This window comes from Plectropomus leopardus, chromosome 8, assembly GCF_008729295.1.
Source record: "Plectropomus leopardus isolate mb chromosome 8, YSFRI_Pleo_2.0, whole genome shotgun sequence".
Lineage (NCBI taxonomy): Eukaryota > Metazoa > Chordata > Actinopteri > Perciformes > Serranidae > Plectropomus > Plectropomus leopardus.
The window spans coordinates 16,561,668-16,587,208 of record NC_056470.1 but is presented as its reverse complement, the minus strand read 5'-3'; the positions used below and the strand labels follow the sequence as shown (position 1 = coordinate 16,587,208).

Here is a 25,541-nt window from a genome sequence, read left to right as displayed (position 1 = left end):
AGTGTTTAAAGTAAGTATTACCACAGTAGCGGGATGACGAAATTATTCTGATTCTATTCTTATGAAATTGGGGAGAGTTCATCTCTTAGCAGGTTTTTTTCACAAAATTTGTCTTGTCCTCTGCTCATTCGACAGATCAATGTGAAAGATCACCGCTTTGCTAAGTATGTGGAGAACCACATCTCATTCCAGGATCTGCGGGCGTTTGTCTTCCAGAGAAAAGACGACATGGAGAAGTTTATGACTGAGGTCAGTCAGCTGCAGATTACGTTTGTCATGTTGACTAGGTGGGCACTCCTGTGATCTCAGTTGTTTGATGTGAGGTGATCATAAAACTCTGTCTATGTTTCTCTTTTCTTGATTTTCTGTCAAAATCAAATATGTTTAATACGTTTTTAGTCTTTGCTCATACAAACAGTCATGTCCAATGACGTGGACATCGTCAAAAACCAATAGGTGCGCCCTCTCCAGCACCAAACTGAAAGCAGCAAACCAGATAGACCGTAAACATGGAGGAGGAGGCTCATGAACGTGAACAAGTCTCGGTTCTCTTACACTGGGGAAAAGGAGGAGAAACCGGTGGAGACGTGGAATGGACAAGAGTCTGTTATTTCGGCGTGTAATGATCCACCAAGCAGAATTTATTTTAGTGAAAAATCTTATTTTTAAAAATAGTTTGCCTGTCATTCCCACAATCTCATTCCTCTAAAGTAGCACAATTAACCAATAGAGGTTAGTAGTAAGTTGGTGTGAGAAAATCCAAAATTTTAAATTTTTTATGCAGTTTATCTTTATGGATTGTATTGATGCCAAATTGACAAGAATACTGTCAATATATGACACCTTTTATCTCGTGTTTCTAGAGTTTTGTTTTTCCTGACATGTCAAAGTCTTCCAGTGTAGAGCAGGTATAAGAAATTCAGTTTGAGCTGTCCTCACTCTCAGGTCCGTGACAAGAAGAACTTGAAGGTGAACTCCATTTCTGCTCCGGAGGAGTCATGTTCTAAGAAGAGGCCATCCCGAAATATTGAGTCCCTGAGGTAAGAGAAAGTTATTTTACTTGAAGGGCAATGACCTAAAATCAACATCCACTGTATTTATTTTGTTAGTCTATTTATGTTTGTAATTTTATTTGTGACCATTTCTTTTTTAGTCTTTGTATGCACTTTATGTGTAATTTTCTCACTTATTTGTAGCCGTTTTGGGTTCTTCACCTACCTGCGTGAGATGTTTGACGCCCCAGAAGAGGTGATGAGTTATCTCTGTCACCACTATAAGGTTCACGACGTCCCTGTGGGCAATGACCAAACTAAAGCCATGATCAAAACGGTACGTTCCTCTTCCCACATCACTCAAGTTCTCACAACACAAGAGCAGAGAGTTGGGGAAGTGAATTAAACAGAAATAGTGTAGGTTGAGACTGAGAGACCCATAAAAAATCATATAACTGTTGCTTTGGTCATTGATTTGATCATCTGATTTCGTTTTACTGTATTTTATGTTTCGTAACTTCAACCTTACAGTCGTTCTTTTTTGGACCATTGAACTACAGAGAACTTAGTGTTTATATTTTATTATACTTATTATTTATTATACTCTTTTATTTAAGAGCGTCTCTGCTGACCTCAATCTTTGTCCATCATTTCGTTCTCACAGGTGATTGAGGAGCCCTACCTCAGGGTGTTATACACAACAGAGGAGAGGTACACACTGAAGAGGTCCCTTTACTCCAACAAGATCAGCACCAGTAACTCCGCAGTGCCGCCTTCTCAGTTCCTCATCATCGCTGTGGACGCTGAAGAGAAACGGCAGCTCGAGCAGCAGATGAGGGTGAGGGAGTGGACCCTTTTCTTTACCTCTAACATTTCATAAATCTGGTACTCCTATGAATATACCTCAAAATGTCACACCTTAGTTTGACTGTTAACCCCTCCCCCCGTGACAAGGCCTGTGAGCTGAAGTTACGAGACACTGATGAGCGGCTGAAGGCTCTGCAGGCGGAGGGTGCCACACTTGATCGCCGTGACAATGAATTGCTGGCAGAGAAGAAGCACCTCTCTGAAGTAAAGGGCAAAAAGAGACAACTGGAGCAGAAAATCAGCACCAAACAGGACAGGCAAGTCTGTCTTCAGTATTTAAAAAGCCTAACAGGCACTGAATGTTTCCCTCCGCATCTTGTAATATGTTGGCGTGTATGACTTGATTAGTTAATAGTCTCTGTTGAGATGTGTGAGTTTGATTTATACTCCCTCTTTTCATGTTTTTAGTCTGAGGCAGATGGAGCAGAGTATTATTGACTTGCAGAAGATCGAAGAGGAGACTAAAGAGAAAATTGCAGCTGTCAATTCCCAAAAGGTGGCCATAGTGACAGCGTTCATGGCCCAAATGAAGGTACAGATTGGTGAACTTAGAAGTACAGACCCGTATGCTTTGGATTTGATGGCTGTGACATTTAGATTTTCGATATTGCGTTAACTGTTAGTTGAACACCGGTACTTCTGTCTGTCATTTACCTCCGCTCTATGTTTTATTGCTTCTTTCTTTAATACACTTGAACGCTACCCTCCCAGCAGACATTATGCCAAACCTTTTTAGTCTAATTAAAGCTTTAGTACGAGACTTTTACATTGAAATGAAGGTCCCTGACAGTCAAGCCCTTGCCAAACAAGTTCACACAATGCTGATTAAACCCATAGTGGCCAGGGGGGAGCTTGCTGTATTGCAGTATGCTGGAATTGTGATGTCTGTGGTGACTTTCCTGCACAAGTGCATCAGAAGTGATGCATTTTATGTTGAACAGCCAGGGCTAAAGGGGGCAGGACATAGGGGGGAGACTATAGCGGTGGAACAGTAACTAGGAGTACTGCGAAAGCTCTGGTGGAAAATCCTAATTGGTGTCCGAGAAAAGTTAGGCTGGACTCAAATCTCCAGATTTCATCGTACTTGCAGACTCGCAGACTTTGTGGATGGATTTTTTCAGTAATAAAAAAGCCTATACATGGGATTTATGTTTCGTTATCTGCTGGGACAGATGAATAGACAGAAAATGACAGCGGCAATGACTGTGTGTACATGAATGTAGTTGTCACTCAAATTTTTCCATGGCAACAAGTTAAACAAACTCAAAGTCTTTCTATCAGCTTGCAGTCTCTGCCTGTGCAGACTTACTGTGATGACAGAAAACACACCACAGTTAGGATTCAGCCCTACTGAAGTGAAACTTGATCTTAAATGCACGGGAACATCTGAAGAGAAAGTATGCAGGGCTGATGCAGAGAGCTCACCAGGAGACATACTCGTGAGCATATGTTGACAGCGTTTGTGTAATTACTCTCACCGCCAGAGAGGGGAGGGGGACAAAAGTTCCACAAAACAGGTCTAATTAAACCGGGAGAAAGACTATTTCTTTAAGTGTGATACTGTAATCATAGATTATATCATGTCTTGCTTTAAAAGTGCAAACCCATCCTTGTAATTATTTCCCCTCTTTCTTGTCTCACCATGGTTTGTAGCTGAGAGCCAAACTGACTATGGAGAAGGTGTACCTGGCTTTGGAGACGGTGGGGCTGACGGCTGAGAAGACAAAGCTGGAGAATGACTGCAGAGAAGGCGCCTCTGATATCAAGACATTTGATGTAAGTGTTTCACACACACCTTTACATACGGCTGGCCTGATGGAGTGTCGATGGCATTAACTGCATCACGTGGGTTTTTGCAGCAAAAATGCAGCCGTCTGGAGCAGAGGAAGGTCCAGCTGACAGAACAGTGCAAAGGCCTGCTGAAGAGAGCGAAAACCATCTGCAGGATGCAACCTGATGAGTCGTTACCTGAAGACCTGCGTAACGTAAGTGTTTATTTTATCACTGAATTAAACATGCCTCATCACTTGCTGTGGGATATTATCCTCCTCATGTGGTCCAGTTGCTGCTGTGGAGGTCTTTTAAACACAAATTATTATTGATATGTGCTACTAAAATATTCACAGTTCTTGTTTTTCCATGAATGCAGGCTTTCAGCAAGCTGCCTGACACGCTGGACGAGATCGATGCCATGCTGAACGAGGAGCGCTCCAGGGCCGAGTGCTTCACTGGCCTCAGTGAAAGTGTAAGAGCACATGAGAGTCAGCCAAAGTTATTCCTATGTAATCATTATTTTATTCTCAGAATGTAAACCCAGAAATGAGATGCATTTTGAACAATCCGTTCTGGTCTTTTTCATCAGTGGAACTCATCAGAAACGACCTTTTTAAAAATGTCTGCGGGAAAGTGTGATCAGACCATTCAATACTATTTTGTTGTTATTTATTCATTTATTACTAGCAATTTATTCATTGTTGGCTTTCTTACTTTTTTGGACACAAATTGTGAGTGTGAATACATTGTGGCATGTACGCTTGTTAATGCTCTCCTGCTCTATAAAGGTTGTTGACGAGTACAACAGGAGAGAGCAGGAGATCAAACATCTGGAAAAAGAGTTGGAAGATAAGAACAACGCCCTCAATGCTTACCGACAGAACATATCAGAGGTAGGAGATCACCGCAGTGATTCCTCTGGTATGGTGTTGTAAAAAAAAAACAAAAACAAAAGGTTCGACAGCATTGTCATCCTGTGTAGAAATGTGTGTGTGGTGATTTCTGAGTGTGTGTGTGTGTGTGTCTCACAGGCAAAGGAGCGCTGGCTGAACCCGCTGAAGCAGCTGGTGGAACAGATCAATGACAAGTTCAGTGATTTCTTCCGCTCCATGCAGTGTGCAGGAGAGGTAGATCTGCACTCAGAGAATGAGGTAAATTCTCACTGTCATAGATGTGATGGGCTTTTGTTTTTAGTTTTAGCACTGAGAATTTCAATAATTTCCCATTAAAATGCTATCTTGCATTGCAGGAGGAGTACGACAAGTATGGGATCCGAATTCGGGTGAAGTTCCACAGCAGCACTCAGCTCCACGAGCTGACGGCCCACCATCAGAGCGGAGGAGAGCGCAGCGTCTCCACGATGCTCTACCTCATGGCCCTGCAGGAGCTCAACCGCTGCCCCTTCAGAGTGGTGGATGAGATCAACCAGGTCACCACTTCAAAGCCTTCAAGTGTTAAATTCAAAAGATGGTCATCTGCATTCTTATGTGCGTGTGACTGAGGCTATTTCTGTCTTTGGTGTAGGGAATGGATCCTGTAAATGAGAGAAGAGTCTTTGACATTGTGGTGCGCACAGCCTGCAAAGAGACAACATCCCAGTACTTCTTCATCACACCCAAAGTGAGAGTTTGTTCCTTCTGATGAGTGCGTTCAGATGGTAGCGAGAGATGGCTTTGATTAGTATTTTTATATTAACAAAGGATCACCTGACTACTTATATGAATGTGAATGTGAATGTGAATTACCCAACTCTACAGTTGAACCTCAGCTTTGCAGAACGTTTTGACATCTTTCAGCACCTTTGGTTTCACGACCTGCAACTCAACTGTTTTGTTTCACTCTCTCTGCTTTCATCATTGTATTTAACAGCTGTTTTCATAAAAAACCCACACTGTAAACAACCTTCTCTACACCAAGCAACAAAGTTAAAAACTAGCTGGTGAACAGAGCAGAGCATTTAGAAGTGGAAGAGACAGATATTTCCCTAAGGAATGGACTTACATCAAGCGGCCAGAAACATGACTCTGTATTGATGCCTGTGTTGGTCATCATCTGCTGCATTTGTAAATAAGCAGCTGTTTGCTACATATGAATTTAAACTAAAAAGGTGATGATGATATGTCGCGTTTCCAGCTTGTTTTTGATGGGCCCAAGTGGTGAAAAATGTTTTTGTGAATCTGAATATCAGATCTTTTATAATGTGACCAATGAAAGTCTGTGCTCTGTGTTTTCCTGAACTTCTGCTCCTGTCGTGTTTGTCTCCAGCTGCTGCAGAATCTTAAGTACGCGGAGGAGATGACCGTCCTGTGTGTCCATAACGGCAGCCAAATGCTTCCTCCGACCCAATGGAACGAGAAGGCTTTTATCAGACGGTGTCTCCAAAGAAAAGCCAGGGCTTGAACGCACCATCTGACCTGTCCCATGTGGATTCAGTTAGTTCCCAGTCTGTGAGTTCAACATTTACAACGTTTATCAATTATTATAAATAATTTATGCTTTGCTGTTGTTTCACAAACCCATCACTTTTGTAAAATACACATTTATAAAACAGGTGTTCAGAAAAAAAAATGAATTGAGAGTATTTGTTGTTTTCCCATATGCATATAGTTCTTTATATGCAGCAACTTGTTAACTCTTTGATAATACAAAATACTGAATGTACAACTGTTTTAACTCTTCTTTAACAGTTCACATGTTTTTATATTTTAATAAAATATTCTGCTGTTTCTGGTCTAAATGGGTATGTTAAATGTATTTAAAATTCAAAAATATCTGACCTTACCGCCTCTGTATTTTTGACATCATCAGTGTAAAGCATCTCTTCTTTTTCAGTATTTACTTTACATAATTCACCTTTAAGCATTAATTTTTATATGTGTGACATTTGGATTAACACAAACTGGACAGTAATTCACTCTTAAGAACTCCTTTATTTACAGAGCGCTCGTGTTTATAACAGTTAGAGATAGTTATGGAAGCTTCATGTTGAAGGGAAGCTGGCTTTATTCTCCCTGGTGCACCTGGAGAGAGAAAAACGAGCAATGTATTGTTATTTGGGACACACTTCGCTCAAAGCAGATAATGAGATATGTAGGTGAGAGTCAGATCGAGACTTAAATCAGGAGTTTAAGGTTTCTTTTTCGTAGAAGCTGGGATAATATGCCTGAACATCACCTGTGCTTCACTTAATGCTGTGAATGGAGCACCTCTGTGGATCGACCCACACTCTGATTTTTGTCTCTTGTTCCCTTTCCAGCATGTCCTGCTTCAAGTTTTCCTGCTTCCTGTAAATTGACATTTTAAAATGACGAATCAACACAGTTAAATCAAACTCCTGAAATGCCATAGCCAACACAGCGAATCTTTCCTGCCAGATCATAAACCTGAAGTCACAAACACATGCCTGTGTTCCTCAGAGACCGTCTCCCTCTGGTGTAAAATCTGGTTCTTTGTCCAGAAGAAGTCCTTGTGGTGATCGTAGACTGACTTAAGGTGGAAGTCGAGGCTGTCGTTTAGAGCCTGAGGTTGGGAAAAGAGCAGTGCATTCAAGTTACTGGCCTTGAAATATTTTTCTGGTTTCATAAGTAAAGGTCACGATCATGCTCCTTGGAGGTTACCTGGCGCTCATAATGCGTAACGCTCCGCCGGGAGCTGGCCAAAGTGGCTGCATCATGGAGGCGACTCCAGGGTTCCTCAGTTTGGGCCAGGTGAGTTGGTTTATCATATGTTTTCCTCTGTACAATGGGAAAATAAATCCAAATTTACAAAGAAAATACTCACAATATCATTTTAAAGGAGCAGTGTGTAGGATTTAGTGGCATGCAGCGGTGGGGGTTGCAGATTATTACATTTATCTAAAACTTCTCCTCCGTGCCAAGAGTAAACTCTTTGTTAGGATTGCTTTAGTGTTTATTGGCAGGACATTTTTTCTGTATGCGTAGAAGTATCTTCCTCTCCAAAATAAACTGACCTGGTGAGTTAAACTGGTAAAAAAAAAAAAAAAGCAGTTTCACTTTACACATCAGGGTTTTAACATTTTAAAAATACCAAGTATAGGCAGTGTTTTGTTGTTTGTCTGAAACATTGTGGTGTAACATGGTGATCTCTGTAGACAAAGACCCGCTCCCTTTGTAGATAGAGATTTTTCATTTTAAGGTAACGAAAACATGATTCTTACTTTCAGGTGATTATACGCTAAAGAAAACAGGCTACTTACTATACAAGATTCCATTTTCTGCGAATATACCCCCCTAAATCCTACACACTGTTCTCTTAAAACCTCAATTATTTCAATTTTGTGCTCACATGTTGCATATGTCTGATGTGATTTTTGTGTAATCAAAATACTACCGGTCAACCATCAGTAAAGTTTTGTCTAGCAAGTTAATAGGGATATGTCACTAGTAACTTTTACAGTTTACAGTATGATTGACACGTGATTGAATTAAAAAAAAGTGCTTTATGTCCAGTATCAAAATAATTGTCAGTAGCAAACGTAGGCCTATATTGAGAAATACATCTCTTTAGCCTTAAGCAATATTATTTATTTTTTTTTTTCATGCAAGTAACACGGATATTAGACAAACATTTCGTTTTTATCCGGAGAAAAACCCACCTGCTGCGGCCGGAAGCCGCTCAGAGTGAAGTCGTTTTCATACTTTGTGGAGGGGAAAGGATCCCGGCGAGACATGTTTAAAGACAACACGAGGCTCGGAAGACGAAAAACGTCACTTTGTTGCTGCTGTTGCTGCTGTTGTTGTTGTTGTTGTTGTGTGTGTTGGTGTTGGTGTTGGTGTTAGCTAATGATAAAGGGCTCTAGATGAACCTTACTAGAACGTTCATTATCTGGTTACTAAGCAACCACAAACTTCCGGTTAGACCTTTCAAAAGAAAACAAGTTTTCGCGGATTTCCCCTCTCACCACGTGCCGTGGGTCTGGAGTGATAAGAATTTATTCTCCCACGTGTAACTGCTATATCTGTGAAAATGTACAAATAGTAACTTTTCTACCTCGAAATGAACATTTACGTTTTTCTGAACCATAAAACACGCGCAACTGCGCAAAGAGACTGATCATTATAATGGGACTTATTTTTAAAAAAAAAAATAGATCAGGTGAAGGCATGCAAATTTAAATGGCTGTATTTTGTATTTCTTTTGTATTTTTCACAGCAGATTTTTTAAGAAAAGATGAAACTCCAAAGCCAAAATTGCAATATTAATCGTAATCAGAAACTGTAGACAGAGGTTGTTGGATTTTTAAATTTCAGACAGTCCTTAAATACATTATGTGGGATGAACGCTATGAAAATAACCAAATCTATGCACCCAAATAGCAATCTTTCAGCAAAATCACTTTATTCTACATATCTCATTTGAAAAAAATGCCAAAAATAAACTGCACAAACTAACCAGCATGCAGAACAAGATAGAAAAACAGAGGCTTTTTTTTCAACTCCAGGATTACGTCTAAAACTTTTTACAAACGTTTTTAAAATTGAATTACTAATTTATGGTGGAGAGAGGGTCATGCATTTTCCCCAAGTCACACAGGGAGGCTTAAGGAAAAATATTTGTAGCTTCGGGGAAGGTCAAAAATCAAAACAACCCCCTCTACTGATTAATTAAGAACAGCCCCTAAACAATATTTGTTCTTGAAGATTAATAGCCCACCGATAATGACACATGTCGACACAACAGAAGGCAGGCAAAACACAACTCAGCCTATTGCATTTCAACAATCAGGCACTACAAGATGATTCAGAGTAAACAGCCAATCACCTCCCAGTGTTTGTTCACCTGTTCAGAGTGAAGCCACGCCTCCAGCTGCCGGGCGGGCAGCACCTGAGGGTGCAGGTAGCCCTCTGCTCCTCCGTCTCCATCACTCCATCACTGACAGGAGGCGACCATGCAGCGAAGCCGGACACACCTGCGCCACCTTTTACTGGGGCTGCTTTTTGCGCAAACGTATGCGGAACTGCCCATGTGCAAAGAGGTGAGGAGCTTCATATTGTTTTTGTTTTTTTAGACATTTCTCTTTTGTGGATAACAAACCATCCAACGCTAAAATTGCTAATTTGTCAATCGATTATGGCAATTTAAAAATGCATGTGTAGGTTTCATTTCTTATGGATGAGCAGTTTATGGAATTTAAATCTACGAAAATATTACATTTATTGCTCTGAGGTGCAACATTTCTGAACGTTTTGAAAGATGGCTGACCTGTTTACCCAGTAACATATGTCAGATGATGCAAGAATGATTGACTTTAAAATTAAATATAGAATAAAGAAAAAAGTGCATTTTCTGATGGGACTGAATTAGCCCAATCCAATAGTGTTCATTTAATCAAGACTAGTGTTGGCCTCCTTCACATATTGTGAGTCAGAAATAAACATATGTTTCACTGGCCAAGGCTTGAATTACATTAGCCACTTGTGCTTGTTTCAGTGCTGTTATCACACATGTGTTTTACTAAACCTTCCATATGTGACATCCTCTGCTACTCGCCCTTATATAGAATATGTGTTTTAAATTTGTATATTAACAGTACAGTTTAATAGTGCCCAAAACATTTCTTTTTTAAATCAGCACACTTTGAACATTACCACCCAGTGTGTAAAGTTAAGATATGAGTGCTGTAAGGGAAATGTTAGCACAGTTGGATCCGTAGTCTTGTAACGTGAGTCTATTTGGTGTATAGGTGATGATTTAGGGAAGAAGGTGAGTTTGTTTCCATGCCAGTCCACGGACCATGAGGCTCAGCGCTCATTATGTCCTGTTGCCTCGGTTTCCTCATGTTTGTTTAACCCTTTGAAACCTGGAACGACACTAGTTTTGTTTTGCTGCATTTGGGTGCCTTTCTCAAAAGCAGTTAAACCTTTGAAATGTCAGAAAATTGTTTTGATTTCTATCTAAAACATGAGAAGAAAAGGCAATTGGCATAAAATGTCAAATTGCAAAAAAGTAGTTAAAGATAACAAGAAAATGACCTGAGAAATAGCTCTAAAAATACAATTATTAAATAACTAGAAAAAAATCGAGAAAAATAAAATCATAGTTAAATAACATTTTTTTCAGGTAATTTCCTGTTTTTGTTATTTTTCTTTTGTTTTTTCCTTTTTTTTTAATTTTCAGGGAATTTTCTTGTAAGTTTTTTTTCCTAATTTCTTGCTGTTCTTCAGGTCATTTCTTTTAAAGCTGTTCATTGCCTTCTTTCCAAGTATTTAAAAGAAATCAAGATAACTTGCTCAGGTTTGAAAGGGTTAAAATAGGTGATTCTGCGACAGCACATTCCCAGTTTGATGCATTTTAACATCAGCTCGTCCCACCCAAACATCATCCGACACCCCAGCCACAGCTAATGTAGCAGCTCTAATCGAAAACACAGACTCAGAGGAGAGCTGCTGCTGCTGCTGCTCTGCCTCTGTTAACTATTAATCCCACCAGGCTGTGTGGGCTCACATTAGTCTGACTTTCCTTTGAATATAAAAGCCTGCTGTTGACCAAGATTACACTGTGTGCCCACTCTCGACTTGTTTCAAAAGGTGTCAGATCCGCAAGATAACAATATGTCGCATCCCAAACAACATTATTACGGGTGGGACGGTGTTTGTTAGTCACCTACTGTCAGTATATTCAAAAGGCGTCAAAGCACAAAATATAGCCAAAGCTTTGCCCCGAGCTCCTGCTGTCCCCAAAGTCCTGCGACAACACTGAAAATTACTTGTTTACAAAAGGATTGGACAGATCAGAATTTCTCCCCCTTGGCTGGGTAAATAAACCCTGAAGGGAGTTTAACCGAAGCAGAATTGTAGCACATCCTTGATGAGTGAGATTAAAACAAGAGTTGAGACGGCCTCCTGGGCAAATATTAGCTTTGGCTTTTATTTGGAAAAGAGGCTTGCCTGGTTTTGGAAGAGAAATTCCAAAGGTTTAAATGAATCTGCTGGCCTAATTTTAATAACAGCTCCATTTTCTGTTCACATGCATGTCATAGTGTCGCTACAATACCTGCATTATATTGAAGAATTTTAATGTTCAATACTATTTTTGAAAGCATGGCAAAAATTGACATTGTTGGCATAGAATATTTTTTAAATGAAAAGATAAATATAACAAGGTTGGTTTGTAGCAGATAAACACAGAATAACTGTAGTAAACATTAATGATAAGAAAGAGAGCACAAGAAAAGTGCAGCTGGTTTCTGTGGGTCAATCCTGCGAAAAAATCATCATTGAAATCATTTCAGATGTTAATAATCAATATGAATTTCTAAATCGACACTTTTGACAACACTAGTATTAAGGGCTGCACAATATATACTTTTTGTGTGTTGTGATGTCAACCTGCACAAAAACACATCGCAAAAGACTGATATAAGAAAGATATTGCACTCAGGGATTTTTTACTTAGAGGTAGTTGGCATAGAGTATAACTAGAAAGATGCACTTTAACTGTTGTTATTTTTTATTTGTGAAATTTATTGTATTTTAGCATTATACTGAAAACAGCAGAAAGACAGAGCTAAGTACACTTTAATGCCTGTTTATTTATTGCAAGTAAAATCATTACTGCAATATTCAGCAACTTTATTGCGAATTTTCCTTATATCGTGCAGCTCTATCATTAACCAAAGTGTTTGCAAATGGTGATGTAAGTGGAAAAGTCAGCGGATCACCATCATCATTAGGATTCATCCTCTTGGAACAATGAATGTCTGTGCAGGATTTAATGGCAATCTGTTTAAAGTCCGTTGAGACGTTTTAGTCCACAAAGTGCCAAAAGGGGAAATCTTGGAGAAAATCGCCTATCATCATATTTTCCTGATGTTGTGCAGCCTTTCATTCATGCTGACTTAAATTATCGATATAATGTATTTGATGTACATCTAGTATGTGTGGTGGTCATGTGGTGTATTATTATCCATCTGTGTGAAACTAACAACTGTGTTTTCCTCCCTGCAGTCAGATTATCACTTTGAGTACACAGAGTGTGACGTACTCGGGTCACGATGGAGAGTTGCAGTTCCCAACAAAGCCGACACATGCACAGGCCTCCCAGACCCAGTCAAAGGCACTCAGTGCAGTGAGTGTCCAACTCTTATGTCCCTTTTTACATATTTTATGCACTCTCTTAATCTGTATCACATATTTAAAGTGTAAATTTTGTTGCCTTATCTTGTCCTTGCAGTGTTGACCAGATGAAATATTTCTAATGTGTCATTCTTTACCTCTTGCAGCCTTCTCCTGTAGTGAAGGGGAGTTCCTCGACATGCAGTCGCAGCAGTGCCAGAAATGTGCTGCAGGCACCTATTCTCTGGGCACTGGCGTGGCCTTTGACGAGTGGGACAGCCTGCCGTCTGGTTTTGTCACCCACGGGGTGACTGCGAATGGCGGGGATTCCCACACAGATTGCTCTAAGTCAGTATATGCCTGACTTGTATTATTGTTTTTGAAGCAGGTTTTACTGATCAGTCAAAGCTCTCACTGTTTTAATGAGGGCTGGGCAGTATGTTGATATTATAACAGTAATATGAGACTAGATATCGTCTTTATATTTAAACTCCAAAGTGTGGTATTTTTCTTGTTTTAGAGGCCGCATCACAGTGAAGTGACGTCATTTTCTGAATGTTTTATAATTTGCCTATACCCACTTTGTCATTAAATCCATATTACTGATGATTATTTATCAAAAAACCTTGTTATAAATATTTTGTGAAAACACCAGTAGTCATGTCTACAGTATTGTTGCAGTACCGATATTGAGGTTTTCAGTCAAAAATATTGTTGTACTTGATTTTCTCCATATCATCCAGCCCTGATTTCTAAAAGCTCATCAATGTGTTTGTGCTGCTACTGTTTCTCTAGCTCGACCTGGACACCGAAGGGTGATTACATAGCCTCAAACACAGACGAGTGCACTGCGACGCTGTCGTATGCTGTGAGCCTGAAGAAACCTGGAACTGTGTCCTTTGAATATTTCTACCCTGACGACAGCATTTACTTTGAGTTTTTTGTAAGTGTTTTAAAGTGACTGTTGGAGTTGACATAGATGGTTTTTTTTTTTTAGGTGGATGTGTACTCACCTCTGGTTCACTCCTCCTGCAGGTTCAGAATGACCAGTGTCAGTCCACAGACACTGAGAGTCGCTGGATGAAGATCTCTGAGAGCTTCTTCAGCAAATACGCGGTTTGTCGGAGTACAGCTCTTCATTACACCTGTTGCTGTTTGTCATTTGCCGGAGAATTCAGATTAGAAGAGCTCTTATTTGTTTTGTTCTCATTTTCACCTTCACTCTGTGCAGGTTGAGCTGAAAAGCGGCAACAATGTGCTGTACTGGAGAACCACTGTGTACACTCCGGAGGGCAGCGCTATCAAACCTGTGCTGTTAAGAAACATCGCCATCTCAGGTGGATTATCCCCGCTGTGTGTCGTGTGCAGTGGTTTTGAACGTTTGCTCATGCCAAACTTTTTCCTGTTAATGATTACAAGTTGAAAGATGCTTTTGTTTTCTTTCAGGGGTGGCCTACACATCAGAGTGTTTTCACTGTAAACCGGGCACCCACAGTGCAAAGGCAGGATCTGCTCGCTGTTCCCCCTGCCCCGCTGACACCTTCTCCAACAAAGGGGCCACAGTTTGCCATCAGTGTGAAACAGACAAATATGCAGGTTTGCATTTCTTACGTCTACTAACACCAGTTATATCACTGACTGGGATACTCTTTAACCCATTCAAACCTGAGCAAATAGGCTTGCTTTCTTTCAAAAACATGGGGAGAAGACAATGACACAAATATTCTAACAAGACTAGGTTAAAACCTAGTATGTGGCTGGATTGTGTACAGTGGTTCCCAGCCTTTTTCCTTCGGGGACTTGAGTAAATTGATGACATATTTTAGGGATATTTAATATTTTATTAAATTCATAACAATAACAGTAGAGAACAACTGGTAAAGTGTACAATAAACCCCAAATGCCTACTGCGGAAAATTTGTGTTAGATTAGCAATTCTGATGAATTTTGAGCAGATTATTTCCTGTAGATATCGCATCAGAGATTAATTTTCCTGATATTTGTTGAAACTTTAAATAGGATTCATTATACCTACAATCATACATTCTTTAAAGCCTTCTGTTTTGAAAAATTCCTTTTGCTTGGCCATCTTTTCTGCGACAGGACGAGGCTGTTCAGCAGAGAGAACACTGATCTAAACTAAACTTGAACATGAATCTAAACTAAACCCTAAACGGCAGCGCCACCCATTCTGACACTGTAACATGCATACGTTAATAAAGTTTAAAAAAAAAAAAAAAAACCCAAACCCTAAGGCTTATGTCTTACAGACACGGCTGTTCCTCAGACAAACAGATGAGGTGATCCTCTCTCTCTCCTCGCATGCTAGTCTTTTCGTAAGTATAAGAAATTACCTTAAAACTGGTGAAAAACAAAAAACAAAAATGAAAAATTAAAAACAAACAAAGAAATGAGCTGGAAAATGCTTAAAAATTATATGAATTCTGTAACATGATTTTACGTGTGTGATCATAATAACTATATATATTGTTTTTCCCTCTTCTAAATCTACAAATTTCTTGCAATTTGTGGAACAATTCTTACCAAGTTGTTACCCATGTTCTTTTGAAGGAAATCAGACCAATTTGCTCAGGGGTTGATGGTTTCAGTACTTGTGAAAGGCCTCTGAAAGCAGCACATGAAAAGTGATGTCGCTCTAGGTTTTCCATATCAACTCGTAGATATGTCTGAACTAACTGTTACATATTTGCATGTTTTCACACTCACATGCAAGGCAGTCTGCATGCAAATACTGCATTTACAGCTTAAGTGTGTAAGGTTTGTCTTATCTCTGGATCTTAAAGTGAGCTGTGTGTTTTCCCTGGTCCGGCTCTATTTTTCCAGAGGCTGGCTCAGGGAGCTGCAAGCAGAGACCTGCGTGCACAAACAGTGACTACTTCTACACCCACACACCATGCGACTCTGAGGGAAAGGTAATGTTGGTTCAGTGGAGGTGAACACACACACAAAGAGAGATTTCACCTTGAAAATAGACAGCAGACATCTGGTGTAGCTATTAGGTTTTGTTAAATATGGATTGTCTGGGCTGATTGTGTGGGCCACAGAGCATCTGGTGGCTTCTTCCATGTATTCATGTCCTGCCTGCTGTTCATCTCAGACTCAGCTCATGTACAAGTGGATCGAGCCAAAGATTTGCAGTGAGTCTGTTCAAGGAGCCGTGAAGCTGCCCGCATCAGGGGAGAAGCAAACCTGTCCTCCGTGTAACCCGGGTTTCTTTGTCACCAACTCCTCCACCTGTGAACCCTGCAAAGAAGGTTCCTACTCAAACGGAACAGGTGCAGAATCAGTACACTTATACTCTCTCATATATGTGCACGTCAGACTTTCACACACCACAAATGTTGATTATTTGAGACTAAATATATTTGATAAAAGCTTATTTACAACCTTTGTGCTTAAAAGAGTCCCATAGTAGCAAAAGTGTCACTCTAAAAATCACCGAAATTGACAAGACCTCTTGACTGCTGAGTGGTAGATGTAAAAAAAATTTAAATGATCAAAAACTTAAGGTTCCTGATTGTTTTGCTTTCCATTTTTATGCTTCTGCAATAAAGATAGCAGAGGCCAGAACTCAAGAATGAACTGATCAGATTTTTTTGGTCAAAGGTCAAGGTTGCTGTGACCTTGCATCCGTCTTATTCCCATGAACACAATATCTCATGAAGTAGTAGGAGGCACTAATCTTGGGTGTCCACTGTGAAACTGTGCTGAATGTAAAGATCTTCTGTGCTGCCAGACTGAAGACATGAATGTAAATTGTAACCGAGACTGGTTCACGGAGGATACAACCACATGCCAAAAATTCTAGTTTTAGCACATGCATACTTTGTAATAATAACACATTATTTTACTCACAGTCTGTACCAAGTGCCCTGTTGGCATGGAGCCAGTGGTGGGTCTCGAATACAAATGGTGGAACACGATGCCGAGCAACATGAAGAGCTCCATCTTCCGCAGAGAGTTCAGCGACTCCGAACACAGCACGGGTGAGAACTTTTATTAAGGCAGCACAGTGTAGAGGGAGAGGTCAGACAGCACAGCAGCTGAATGATAATCATTACAGCAAGTAATTCAGTTTTCTCAGGCACAGAGCAGAAGAGTGACATACAAACTGTATTTACCAAACAGCCAGAGGTTACAGCATGACACAAATAGTACAAGTGAACATCCTAAAAGCAATTATCCAGAGGTAAAAAAAATGTAAGATCAGGACTAAGAGTTATATACAGGATGCACCTCTTGTAAAATAACCAACAACACAGCCCCAGCATTTTATGAAATAATGTTAAAAGTGAAAATGTCCACAAAATGGTAAGATTATTTTGTGAAACTGCTATTTCAACAGGTCAAAAATTAACTTACATCTTTCGACTTACTGATCATTTTACTGATAATTTTGATCCTTATTTACAGTATAAATATGATGGAGTTATTTAATGATGGCACATCTCCATCTGACTCACTGTGTGTTTCTGTGTTGGCATCACTGGTTCTTGCTGTTTTCTTTGTGATGACAGCATGGGAGGTGGCTGGAGAGTATGTCTACACTGCCCCAGGAGATCAGGACACAGACTACCTGATGCTCACACTAAATGTACCTGGATACAGGTAAAGTCAAACATATCTCATAAAGGGATATGTTTGTTTTTTTCGAAGTTGCATAAGTTGTTGCATAAGTTACGTATCTATAGTCAGTGTATTACATATAGTAGATGGCAGACGGCATGTGCACAGTTTGGAAAAGCAGGCAGGAGTACCACAACGGAAGCTGAACAATGTACTGCTGTAGCCAATTAAAAAAAGTCCCACCTAAAAACATCAATATCAGTTTAAGTGTGTGCTCTGTTGAGAGTAATGTCACCTCTTAACCTTTTCATCAGACAGCCTGTTCAGTTCGGGGAGCAGTTAACATCTTCAGTTAGCCAACTGACATCTCCTGTATGTAACAGACCAACTATGGATAACTTTCCCTCACAACCCAACTTCAAAAGACCTGAACTGTCCCTTCAAAGGAGTTTATCCTTTAAATGAAATAAATCTCAGTTGGAAACATTGAATGAACTGTCCCTTGTTTCCACAGGTTGCCTCAGTCCGTGGCCACAGACAGTGAGAGGACTGAACTGTCTCGCATAACCTTCGTCTTCAAGACCACGTGCACAGCAGACTGTAAATTTTTCTTCCTGGCTGTGAGTGGAAATGTTTTCACCTATAAAGAAATTAAGCTTTAAATTAATATAAATATAAATATGTGAGGTGAGTGTATTTCTCTGCAGGGTTATAATCAGTGGAATAATGATGTGGTGGAGCACTGGACAGGCAGCAACAGCAAACAGTCGTACTCCTACCTGATCCAGAGCAACAGCACCACCAGCTTCACGTGGACATTTCGACGAACAGAGGAAGTTAACGTGGTAAGTGCAGTCACACATCCACAAATACCACACTATTCCCTCCAACAGTTTCACCCTCTAAGAATAAAGTTCCTCAGTGTCAGTACATTTTATTTTATTATTACACTGGTCCGTTCTTCTAACTAGATTGTTATATGCAGCATGCAGCATTTAGGGTTTGCTCCAAATAATATACTCGTTTAAAGAACGCAGCCGAAGCCAGCTACAGCAGTTGAAGTTCTCTCCGTATGTTTTAGCATTAGTGTCTTTTAGTATGTGCACTTTGTGTCGGTGTTTATGTCGATATATTCTATGCATATATAGTTTTACTCTTGTCTCTTGCATTGTTTCTTCTTTATCTTTTCTCCCTTTATACATCACTTTGTAACTTCTGTTTTTTAAGTTTACTTAGTGGCAGTCGGTTGGACTTCTGATTTCTCTCTTTGTGTTCTCTGCTGTGTCTCACCAAAGAGAAACCTGACAGAAGCATAATGTGGAAGAAAAAAAGTGCTGTTCTTTTTTCTGAATCAATGAGATACTAATCTTGTTAATTAAGAAAAACAGGGCATTTTTTCAGAAGTGAATGAGTTATGCTTCCATAAAAAGCTGCTGGTTATCTCTGACAGTAAATGTGAAAACAGCATGCTAAGAGTTAGGTTTACATGTATGAGGAAGTCTGTCACATCCATTAGATTTGCAAGAATGCAAGAAGATGAATCACCAAATTTAGCAACAAATACTGGGTATTCATTGACAAATGATGTCTGTAAACATTTTAAATTTTCACTCGAGTTTGCTATGATGGACTGCTGTAGCATTATGTTTATGTTTGCTACTTAGTGGTGTGTTTTAGTGCTGAGAGCGAGTTTGCCTCTAGTTATTGCACTGAACTCTAGAGACAGTCTGGGGATGTGTGTCAATTTTGAAAAAAAAAAAAAAAGAATGACTATTTTACATGAACCACAATATGAGATCTGAGGAGAAGGTGGTGAATGACGCCTTGTTCTTCTCCTCCCTCAGGAGAGGAAATACGGCGCTGATTCTGCAAAGATCTTCTCTATCCACATCACCAATGTGATCGGAGGCGTGGCCTCTGAGTGTCGCCGCTGTGCCCTGGGCTCTGCTACGGCTGACTCCGCCTGTGTTCCCTGCCCACCGGGACACTACATGGTCAATGGGACAGGAGTGTGTGTGAGCTGCCCGACCAACACCTTCATCAAGCCCGAACAGCCAATCGGAGAGGCTGCTTGTGTTCAGTGTGGACCAAACACAAAGAGAAACAAGGTGACGGGAACAAAATCCTTTGCACTGAAGAACTCTAAACACTAATGCCTGACTGAATCTACTACTGTATAAATGTCTGCAGATCTGTTTAGGACACACAGGTCCTTTGGGTTGTTTCTGGGATTTTGGGGGCTTTAACGACCTGAGATGAGTTTACATTCTACAAATACTCACAAATTTGGGTTTTTTAAAGGATCTTTTCAAATTGTTACACTTCTCTCTCTCTCTCTCTCTACATACATATATATATATATATATATATATATATATATAAAAATAAATAAATAAAATAAAATAGCACAACACAAAAAATATATAATTTGTCAGTTAAATGTTAAAAAAAAATTGAAAAATAAAATAAAATCAGGAAATTTTCACAAAACGTGCACTGGGGAATTTGGTGTTATGACCTCAGCATATTTAAAATGGCCTTGCACTACTTATATTAATGTCTATATCCATATAAAACTCAAAAGTGTTTATTTCTTTTATTATGCAATAGCTTTCTTTCTTAATTTAGCCAAAGATGAGACATTCTTATGCAGACAGCATTTTTGTCATATTTGGTTTTGAATTTTTTAGTTGATTAGCAGAATTAATGTTTGTCTTCTATTTACCCTTTTATTTGCCTCATTTTATATTATTTTCCAACTTTATATTGACCCGCATTATATCGCCTTAACACATCTAATTCTAAACACAACAAAACACGGTTTTAAAAACACCAATACCATATATTCTTAAGATTCACTGTCAGGATGCCCTCTATTGTAACCGCAGACAAAATAAAGAGTTTACAAGTCTCCATATTCCGGCTGATATCGACATTTCCAGTTGACTTGACTACCCACAGCTGGTACATGAGATTATTCCACCCACTGTAAACATAAAATGTACCTCTCCACCCTCCAGGCTTACACAGCTTGTCTCAGTGACTGTGCGTTGGACGTGCAGACGAGTGGAGGCGCCCTCCTGCACTATGACTTCTCCCCTCTGGTCAACGTCACCGGCTTCCACAGCAGCCCCCGCTTCACCAACAAAGGCCTGAGATATTTCCATCGCTTTAATTTGGGTCTGTGTGGGAAAGAGGTGAGAAGCTGTGATACCAATGGCTTTTTGTTTTGTAAAAATTTAGTTTGATGTTAAACCTGCTGGGTTTCTCTTACAGGGCCGAGTACAGGCAAAGTGTGTGGACAATGTTACAGAGAGCGGGAAAGCAGTCAAAGGATACGTCTGTCAGTCCACTGTGGTTCCCTCTGAGATCAGGAGTCAGAGCGTGGTGTCCGCCCAGCCTTTCATCATTGGTGACTCACTCATTGGTACGGACTCAATCCTGCAGCCATCTACTGCTGTAAAGGAAAGGATATTTAGAATTTTCCTAAGTTTAGTTATTTGCAGAATCGTGTGTTAAGATGCCTGATATCTAAATTTCACAAAAGCACACATATCCAGACAATGAAAGGCTAGGTGCCGGACAAAAAGATAATATAAGAGAAGAAAACACAAAGACCGCACAGGAGATTATGCTCCCGCCACTGAGTTAATGTTTAAGCCACATGCTCGTCTGATGAAGAGCATGTGGCTCAAAACGTCACCTTGATTGTAATTATATTAAATAATCATGGGAGCATAATCTCATGTCTGATGTTAATTAAGGGGACACACATTGCTATTTATATTGTATGTTTAGTCTTCTGGTATGTGGGATCATAGCTAAACTGTGACTGAATCTAAGAGGTTGTTTGATTGTTATTGCTCAAAAAATTATCTTCTAAATTATTTCTCTAATATTTCCTTTTATAGCAGTTTGTGGACTGAAATGCCTCAACAACTGTTGAGAGAGATTAGCATGACATTTTGTACAGACGTTCATGGTTTCTAGAGGATGATTTCTAATGGTTTTGGTGATCCTCTGACTTTTCCATTTGCACGACCACGAGTCATCGCTTTGGTTTATGGCCAACTACTGTTGTTCCTCTAACCTCAGGGGAACTCTGTACTGAGCAAATGTTAGCACGCCAGCACACAAATCTAACATGGTGAACATTGTAAACAGAAGCCCTGCTCAACATTGGCATTAGTATTTGTTGCTAACAATAGCCTTTATTTGAAATAAATCACCTTCTTATTTGATCTATTTCTCCTAAATCCCCCTTTGGAGAAATAAGGCGCTATATATATAAAAAATATATAAATGTATAATACACAGAGATGAGGCCTGAACTTGATCACTGACACAAAACAATGAAATTGTGCAGGCTAATTTATAAACAAATCAATTTTTTTTTGGATCTCACTGCATTCTGTGATAAAGAGTCAAATTTGTATTACTTAACCCTTTGAAACCCAGATGAACATCAGTTTTCTTGTGCTGCGCTCAGACACCTTTCACAATCTATGTGATGCTTTGAGCAAATTGTTTTGGGTAAATGCATTGACCAGCTTGGCTAGAAATGTCCCACAAATTTCAAGAGTTTAGAAAAAGGTGACAAGAAAATTACCTTAAAAAATAGTTGGAAAAAGGAGAAGAGGGTCAGAAAAATATTTTAGGAACAGGGGGGAAAATATCAAATCTAAATATCAAATTTATTTAAAGTTATGTGACAGGGAAAAAAAGAGAGTGTGTGTATGTATATATATATATATATATATATATATATATATATATATATATATATATATTAGCACTTTTTGTGGTCATTTTGTTTTTGTTTTTCCTTTTTTGTGCTTATTTTTAGGTAATGCTAATTTTTGAGTCATGTTTTGGTGAGATGCTTTTTGCCTTCTCCCCATGTTTTTGTAAGAAATCAAACCAATTTGCTCTGGCTTCAAAGGTTTAATGGGGTTGCCAGCAAAAAAGGTTGGATCCAGAGGTTTACACCGCTTGTCACAATCAGAGAAATATTGTCTTTTTCTCCTCTGAAGGTGTGACCACTGACACAAAGCTGAGCAGCATCTCCTCTCCAGATTGGTTGTTCCCTGCTTCGTCTGGCCTGCCAGATGTCATCTTCTATTACAAGTACATAAAATCCAAAATTTTTCATTTTCGTTTCATTCACCTATAGTGATGCTTGCTGCTTTGTATTTTTAAGAGTAAATCCTTCATGCTGGAAGTTTTATTGCTTTTTTATTTAAGAAATCTTATACTGAATCAAAACAGTGAAGTGCTTTATATCAGAGAGTTGAAGTTCAGACCTTTATGTTTGTCATTCTTGTTTCCAGGTCCAGTGAGACGACTCAGGCTTGTAAACAAGGCAGGTCGGCCACCGTCCGACTGCGATGTAACCCCACAGTGACTGCTAAAGACCACATCACACTGCCAAGGTATCCATCACTGAGACCGAGCTCAACTTTTAACGTTACAAGAGCTGTTTGGATAGCTTTTGATATTACACACCTCCTGCCATATTTTTCTCTAACACGTCCCACACTGAGCTCGAAGAATCTCAGATGTGGACAGAGTGACACCTTGGAGATGTTTTCTGTCATGTAAAGATTGTAATAATCCCTCTTATTTGTGTTGTTCTCCACAGTAACTGTTCAGAGGGGACTTGTGATGGTTGTACTTTCCACTTTCTGTGGCAGAGCCAGCATGCATGTCCACTCTGCACCAAAGACCACTACAGAGAGATCGTCAGCGCTTGTGTCCAGGGAATACAGGTAGTGTTTTTTAATCTCCACCCCACAATCCATCACAGGTCACAGGTCCATCACAGACTGGTGTTGTGTGGAGATAAATACTTAAAAGTTGCACATTGCCTTTTGTTCCATGCTTTCAAATTAAACCAAACCAATTTGCTCAGGTTTCAGAGGTTAAAATACTTGGTAAAAACATCTGAACGCAACACAAGAGATCTGAGGTTGATCCAGGTTTAAAAGGGTTAACCTGCCATTCAAATGTGGCAGTACTATTACTTGGACTACAAACGGACTGAAGACATTACTGAATATGTGACCAAGGCAGATCTGACTTTGTGTGTGTGTGTGTGTGTGTGTGTGTGTGTGTGTGTGTGTGTTTTAGAGAACCACGTATGTGTGGCAGCAACCATTGCAGTGTTACGGAGGAGAGTCACTACCGGCACAAATAGTCAGTGCATGTGTGACTCTGGATTTCTGGCTCAATTTTGGTGTTTCCTTGGGAACGATTGCTGCTGTGCTGCTCATCAGTATCAGCTGCTATTTCTGGAAGAAGACACGCAAGTGAGACTCAAGATCTTCACATTTCTTTCTGTGTACTTATGTAATACTAGTAAATGAAACTAAAGCTAAAACCAAAGATAGCAGTGTGAAAAGACTGTATATTGACAACATGTTATTTTCTGTTGCTGCCTGTCTGCAGGTTGCAGTATAAGTACTCTAAGCTGATGATGAGCTCTGGAGGTAATGACTGTGAGCTGCCCACTGCAGACAGCTGTGCAATAATGGAGGGAGAGGATGCAGAGGACGAGCTCATGGACCTCACCAAGAAATCTTTCTTCACCAAAATTAAATCCTACTCACGAGAGGTCAGTGACCCCTCCATTTACAAATATTGAGCTACAAATAAGCTTCTTAAGCTTTACGTTATTGTCATTGTGTTTTCAGAGGACATCAGATGGATTTGACTCAGTTCCACTAAAATCGTCATCTTCACGCCATCAAATAGAGGAGGAAGACTCTGATGATGCTTAATTCAGAGGATGAGCAGATCCGTCCACCTGAGCGCAGAGGACGTGGTTAACCTGAGACAAACAGCTCCATAAGGCAGAGTCACAGAAAACAGAAATTTGTGTTTAAATGCATTTTATTTATTAGAAAACAACACAGGCTTACTGAGGGCCTTTTAAAATAATGAAAAAAGTGAAAAATATGAAGTATTATTTGTCATATGTTAGGCTGCCAAACCTAATACTACAATAGAAAGTCTCCATATTGGGGACATTCAACATCATAGTATGGATTAAGTTACAATTGTTGTAGATGTGTGAGACTGTGTACATTTTACATAACTGTGAATGTGTATTTCCTTCTTTTTCTATTTAATTCTTTAAATTTGTTTTTATTAGGCTATCCTGTTTTTTATGAGACCACACATCCAGTTCAGTCTTATAATGTTTTTCCACAATACCTATAATTATATTTTCTCCAGCTTTGCATAACCTTTTCTGCCGCCCCTAAAGTCATGCCATAGTGTTGCCCTATTGTGAAGTAAAATAATTTTCTATAATAAAAACAAATGTCCATCTCTGGAAAATATCCTCTAATGCTGCCTTCAAGTGCCTCTTGTAAGATAATTTTCTAAAGCATGAAAATAACTAAATACATTTCTTCACATCACATGCATTATATAATACTTTTACATTGCTGCTTTATATGTTGAGATGTTTTTTTTTACGTGTGCTTTGGAAGAAAAAATACCCCTATATAAAAAGTAATTGTTCCAGTTGTTAGTTTAGTTAAGAAAATTAGAAAAGTGAATTTTAACTCACATGTAATAGCTGTTTTAAATATTCAACCGAATACTGTTGACTCTAAATGACATGATTCCTAAGTTAAACAGGGCAAAACAACATTACAACATATAAAACAAAAATCTTATCTCTTTTCTGAAAGTTTCCCTTGAAGAATAAACCTTTTATTCACAGAATACATCTTAAATTTCCCATCATACATACTGCACTGAAACACCTCCATTTCACTACTGATACTACTACTACTACTACTAGACAGAAAATACAGTAAACAACATAAGTATATTTCAGGAGTAGGAGGAAGTGAATACTTACCAAATCCTAACTCCTTTTCTTTAAATTAATTTTAAGGGTAAAAAACCCAACATTATATTAAACAACAATATTCCCACTTTCAGCCCCAGTATTGATTATACACACCTTGATCGAATAAAAAAAAAACCCAATTTGTAATAGTTACCCATTAATATACCTTAAAATAATGTAACGCTGAGGGCCATTGTGCAGCATTGTGAGTAATTTTTTAAAAACTTTTTACACCTGAAGTTAATTTAGCTGATAATAGTTTTGTACTTTTACATGAATACGTTTTTGAATGATTAACTTTATAATTATAATCGGTTGTTGTTGTTTTTTTAGGCCTACTTGTTTTTCTGCCACTGTGCCACCATTAAAGCATCTTAATAAACA

The 25,541-nt window shown here is 39.2% G+C and overlaps 3 protein-coding genes across 4 annotated transcripts in view; 2 read left to right on the top strand and 1 right to left on the bottom strand.

Moving 5' to 3' along the window:
- smc5 (structural maintenance of chromosomes 5) overlaps positions 1-7,000 on the top strand; it is a 14,531-nt gene extending 7,531 nt beyond the window's left edge. The window contains exons 11-25 of one of the 2 annotated variants that reach the window (XM_042491214.1): positions 136-249; positions 946-1,040; positions 1,197-1,329; positions 1,657-1,830; positions 1,947-2,116; positions 2,268-2,391; positions 3,513-3,635; positions 3,719-3,844; positions 4,009-4,104; positions 4,421-4,525; positions 4,664-4,783; positions 4,882-5,061; positions 5,157-5,252; positions 5,898-6,079; positions 6,889-7,000. In XM_042491214.1, the coding sequence (XP_042347148.1) occupies positions 136-249; positions 946-1,040; positions 1,197-1,329; positions 1,657-1,830; positions 1,947-2,116; positions 2,268-2,391; positions 3,513-3,635; positions 3,719-3,844; positions 4,009-4,104; positions 4,421-4,525; positions 4,664-4,783; positions 4,882-5,061; positions 5,157-5,252; positions 5,898-6,032 (1,791 nt within the window). In that variant the 3' untranslated portion in view covers positions 6,033-6,079; positions 6,889-7,000. Of the gene's footprint in view, positions 1-135; positions 250-945; positions 1,041-1,196; positions 1,330-1,656; positions 1,831-1,946; positions 2,117-2,267; positions 2,392-3,512; positions 3,636-3,718; positions 3,845-4,008; positions 4,105-4,420; positions 4,526-4,663; positions 4,784-4,881; positions 5,062-5,156; positions 5,253-5,897; positions 6,376-6,888 lie in introns of those variants that run through there. The other variant, XM_042491213.1, reaches the window with a different exon arrangement.
- Positions 6,576-8,689, bottom strand: c8h1orf194 (chromosome 8 C1orf194 homolog). Its single transcript, XM_042491219.1, has 5 exons — positions 8,248-8,689; positions 7,250-7,366; positions 7,036-7,151; positions 6,807-6,916; positions 6,576-6,652 (listed from the first exon to the last, which is right to left on the bottom strand). The coding sequence occupies exons 1-4, from the start codon at positions 8,320-8,322 to the stop codon at positions 6,814-6,816; spliced, it is 411 nt and encodes a 136-aa protein (XP_042347153.1). The 5' UTR covers positions 8,323-8,689; the 3' UTR covers positions 6,576-6,652; positions 6,807-6,813.
- elapor1 (endosome-lysosome associated apoptosis and autophagy regulator 1) lies at positions 7,296-25,541 on the top strand. Its single transcript, XM_042491215.1, has 23 exons — positions 7,296-7,339; positions 9,440-9,627; positions 12,599-12,719; positions 12,874-13,054; positions 13,502-13,649; positions 13,742-13,822; positions 13,938-14,043; positions 14,153-14,302; positions 15,551-15,639; positions 15,825-16,002; positions 16,585-16,713; positions 17,245-17,335; positions 17,808-17,913; positions 18,001-18,138; positions 19,138-19,401; positions 20,314-20,490; positions 20,570-20,720; positions 22,327-22,420; positions 22,624-22,725; positions 22,935-23,061; positions 23,423-23,601; positions 23,741-23,906; positions 23,986-25,541. The coding sequence occupies exons 2-23, from the start codon at positions 9,541-9,543 to the stop codon at positions 24,070-24,072; spliced, it is 2,952 nt and encodes a 983-aa protein (XP_042347149.1). The 5' UTR covers positions 7,296-7,339; positions 9,440-9,540; the 3' UTR covers positions 24,073-25,541.

What these genes read in the sequence shown, in the direction of transcription:
- c8h1orf194 (XM_042491219.1), bottom strand. Translation starts at nt 8,322, where the DNA reads ATGTCTCGCCGGGATCCTTTCCCCTCCACAAAGTATGAAAACGACTTC. An exon ending in TTACGCATTATGAGCGCCAG is followed by an intron (nt 7,152 to 7,249) that starts GTAACCTCCAAG and finishes TCCCAACCTCAG; the next exon opens with GCTCTAAACGACAGCCTCGA. An exon ending in ACGGTCTCTGAGGAACACAG is followed by an intron (nt 6,917 to 7,035) that starts GCATGTGTTTGT and finishes GTCAATTTACAG; the next exon opens with GAAGCAGGAAAACTTGAAGC.
- elapor1 (XM_042491215.1), top strand. Translation starts at nt 9,541, where the DNA reads ATGCAGCGAAGCCGGACACACCTGCGCCACCTTTTACTGGGGCTGCTT. An exon ending in TGGGTCTGTGTGGGAAAGAG is followed by an intron (nt 20,491 to 20,569) that starts GTGAGAAGCTGT and finishes TTTCTCTTACAG; the next exon opens with GGCCGAGTACAGGCAAAGTG. An exon ending in CATTGGTGACTCACTCATTG is followed by an intron (nt 20,721 to 22,326) that starts GTACGGACTCAA and finishes TCTCCTCTGAAG; the next exon opens with GTGTGACCACTGACACAAAG.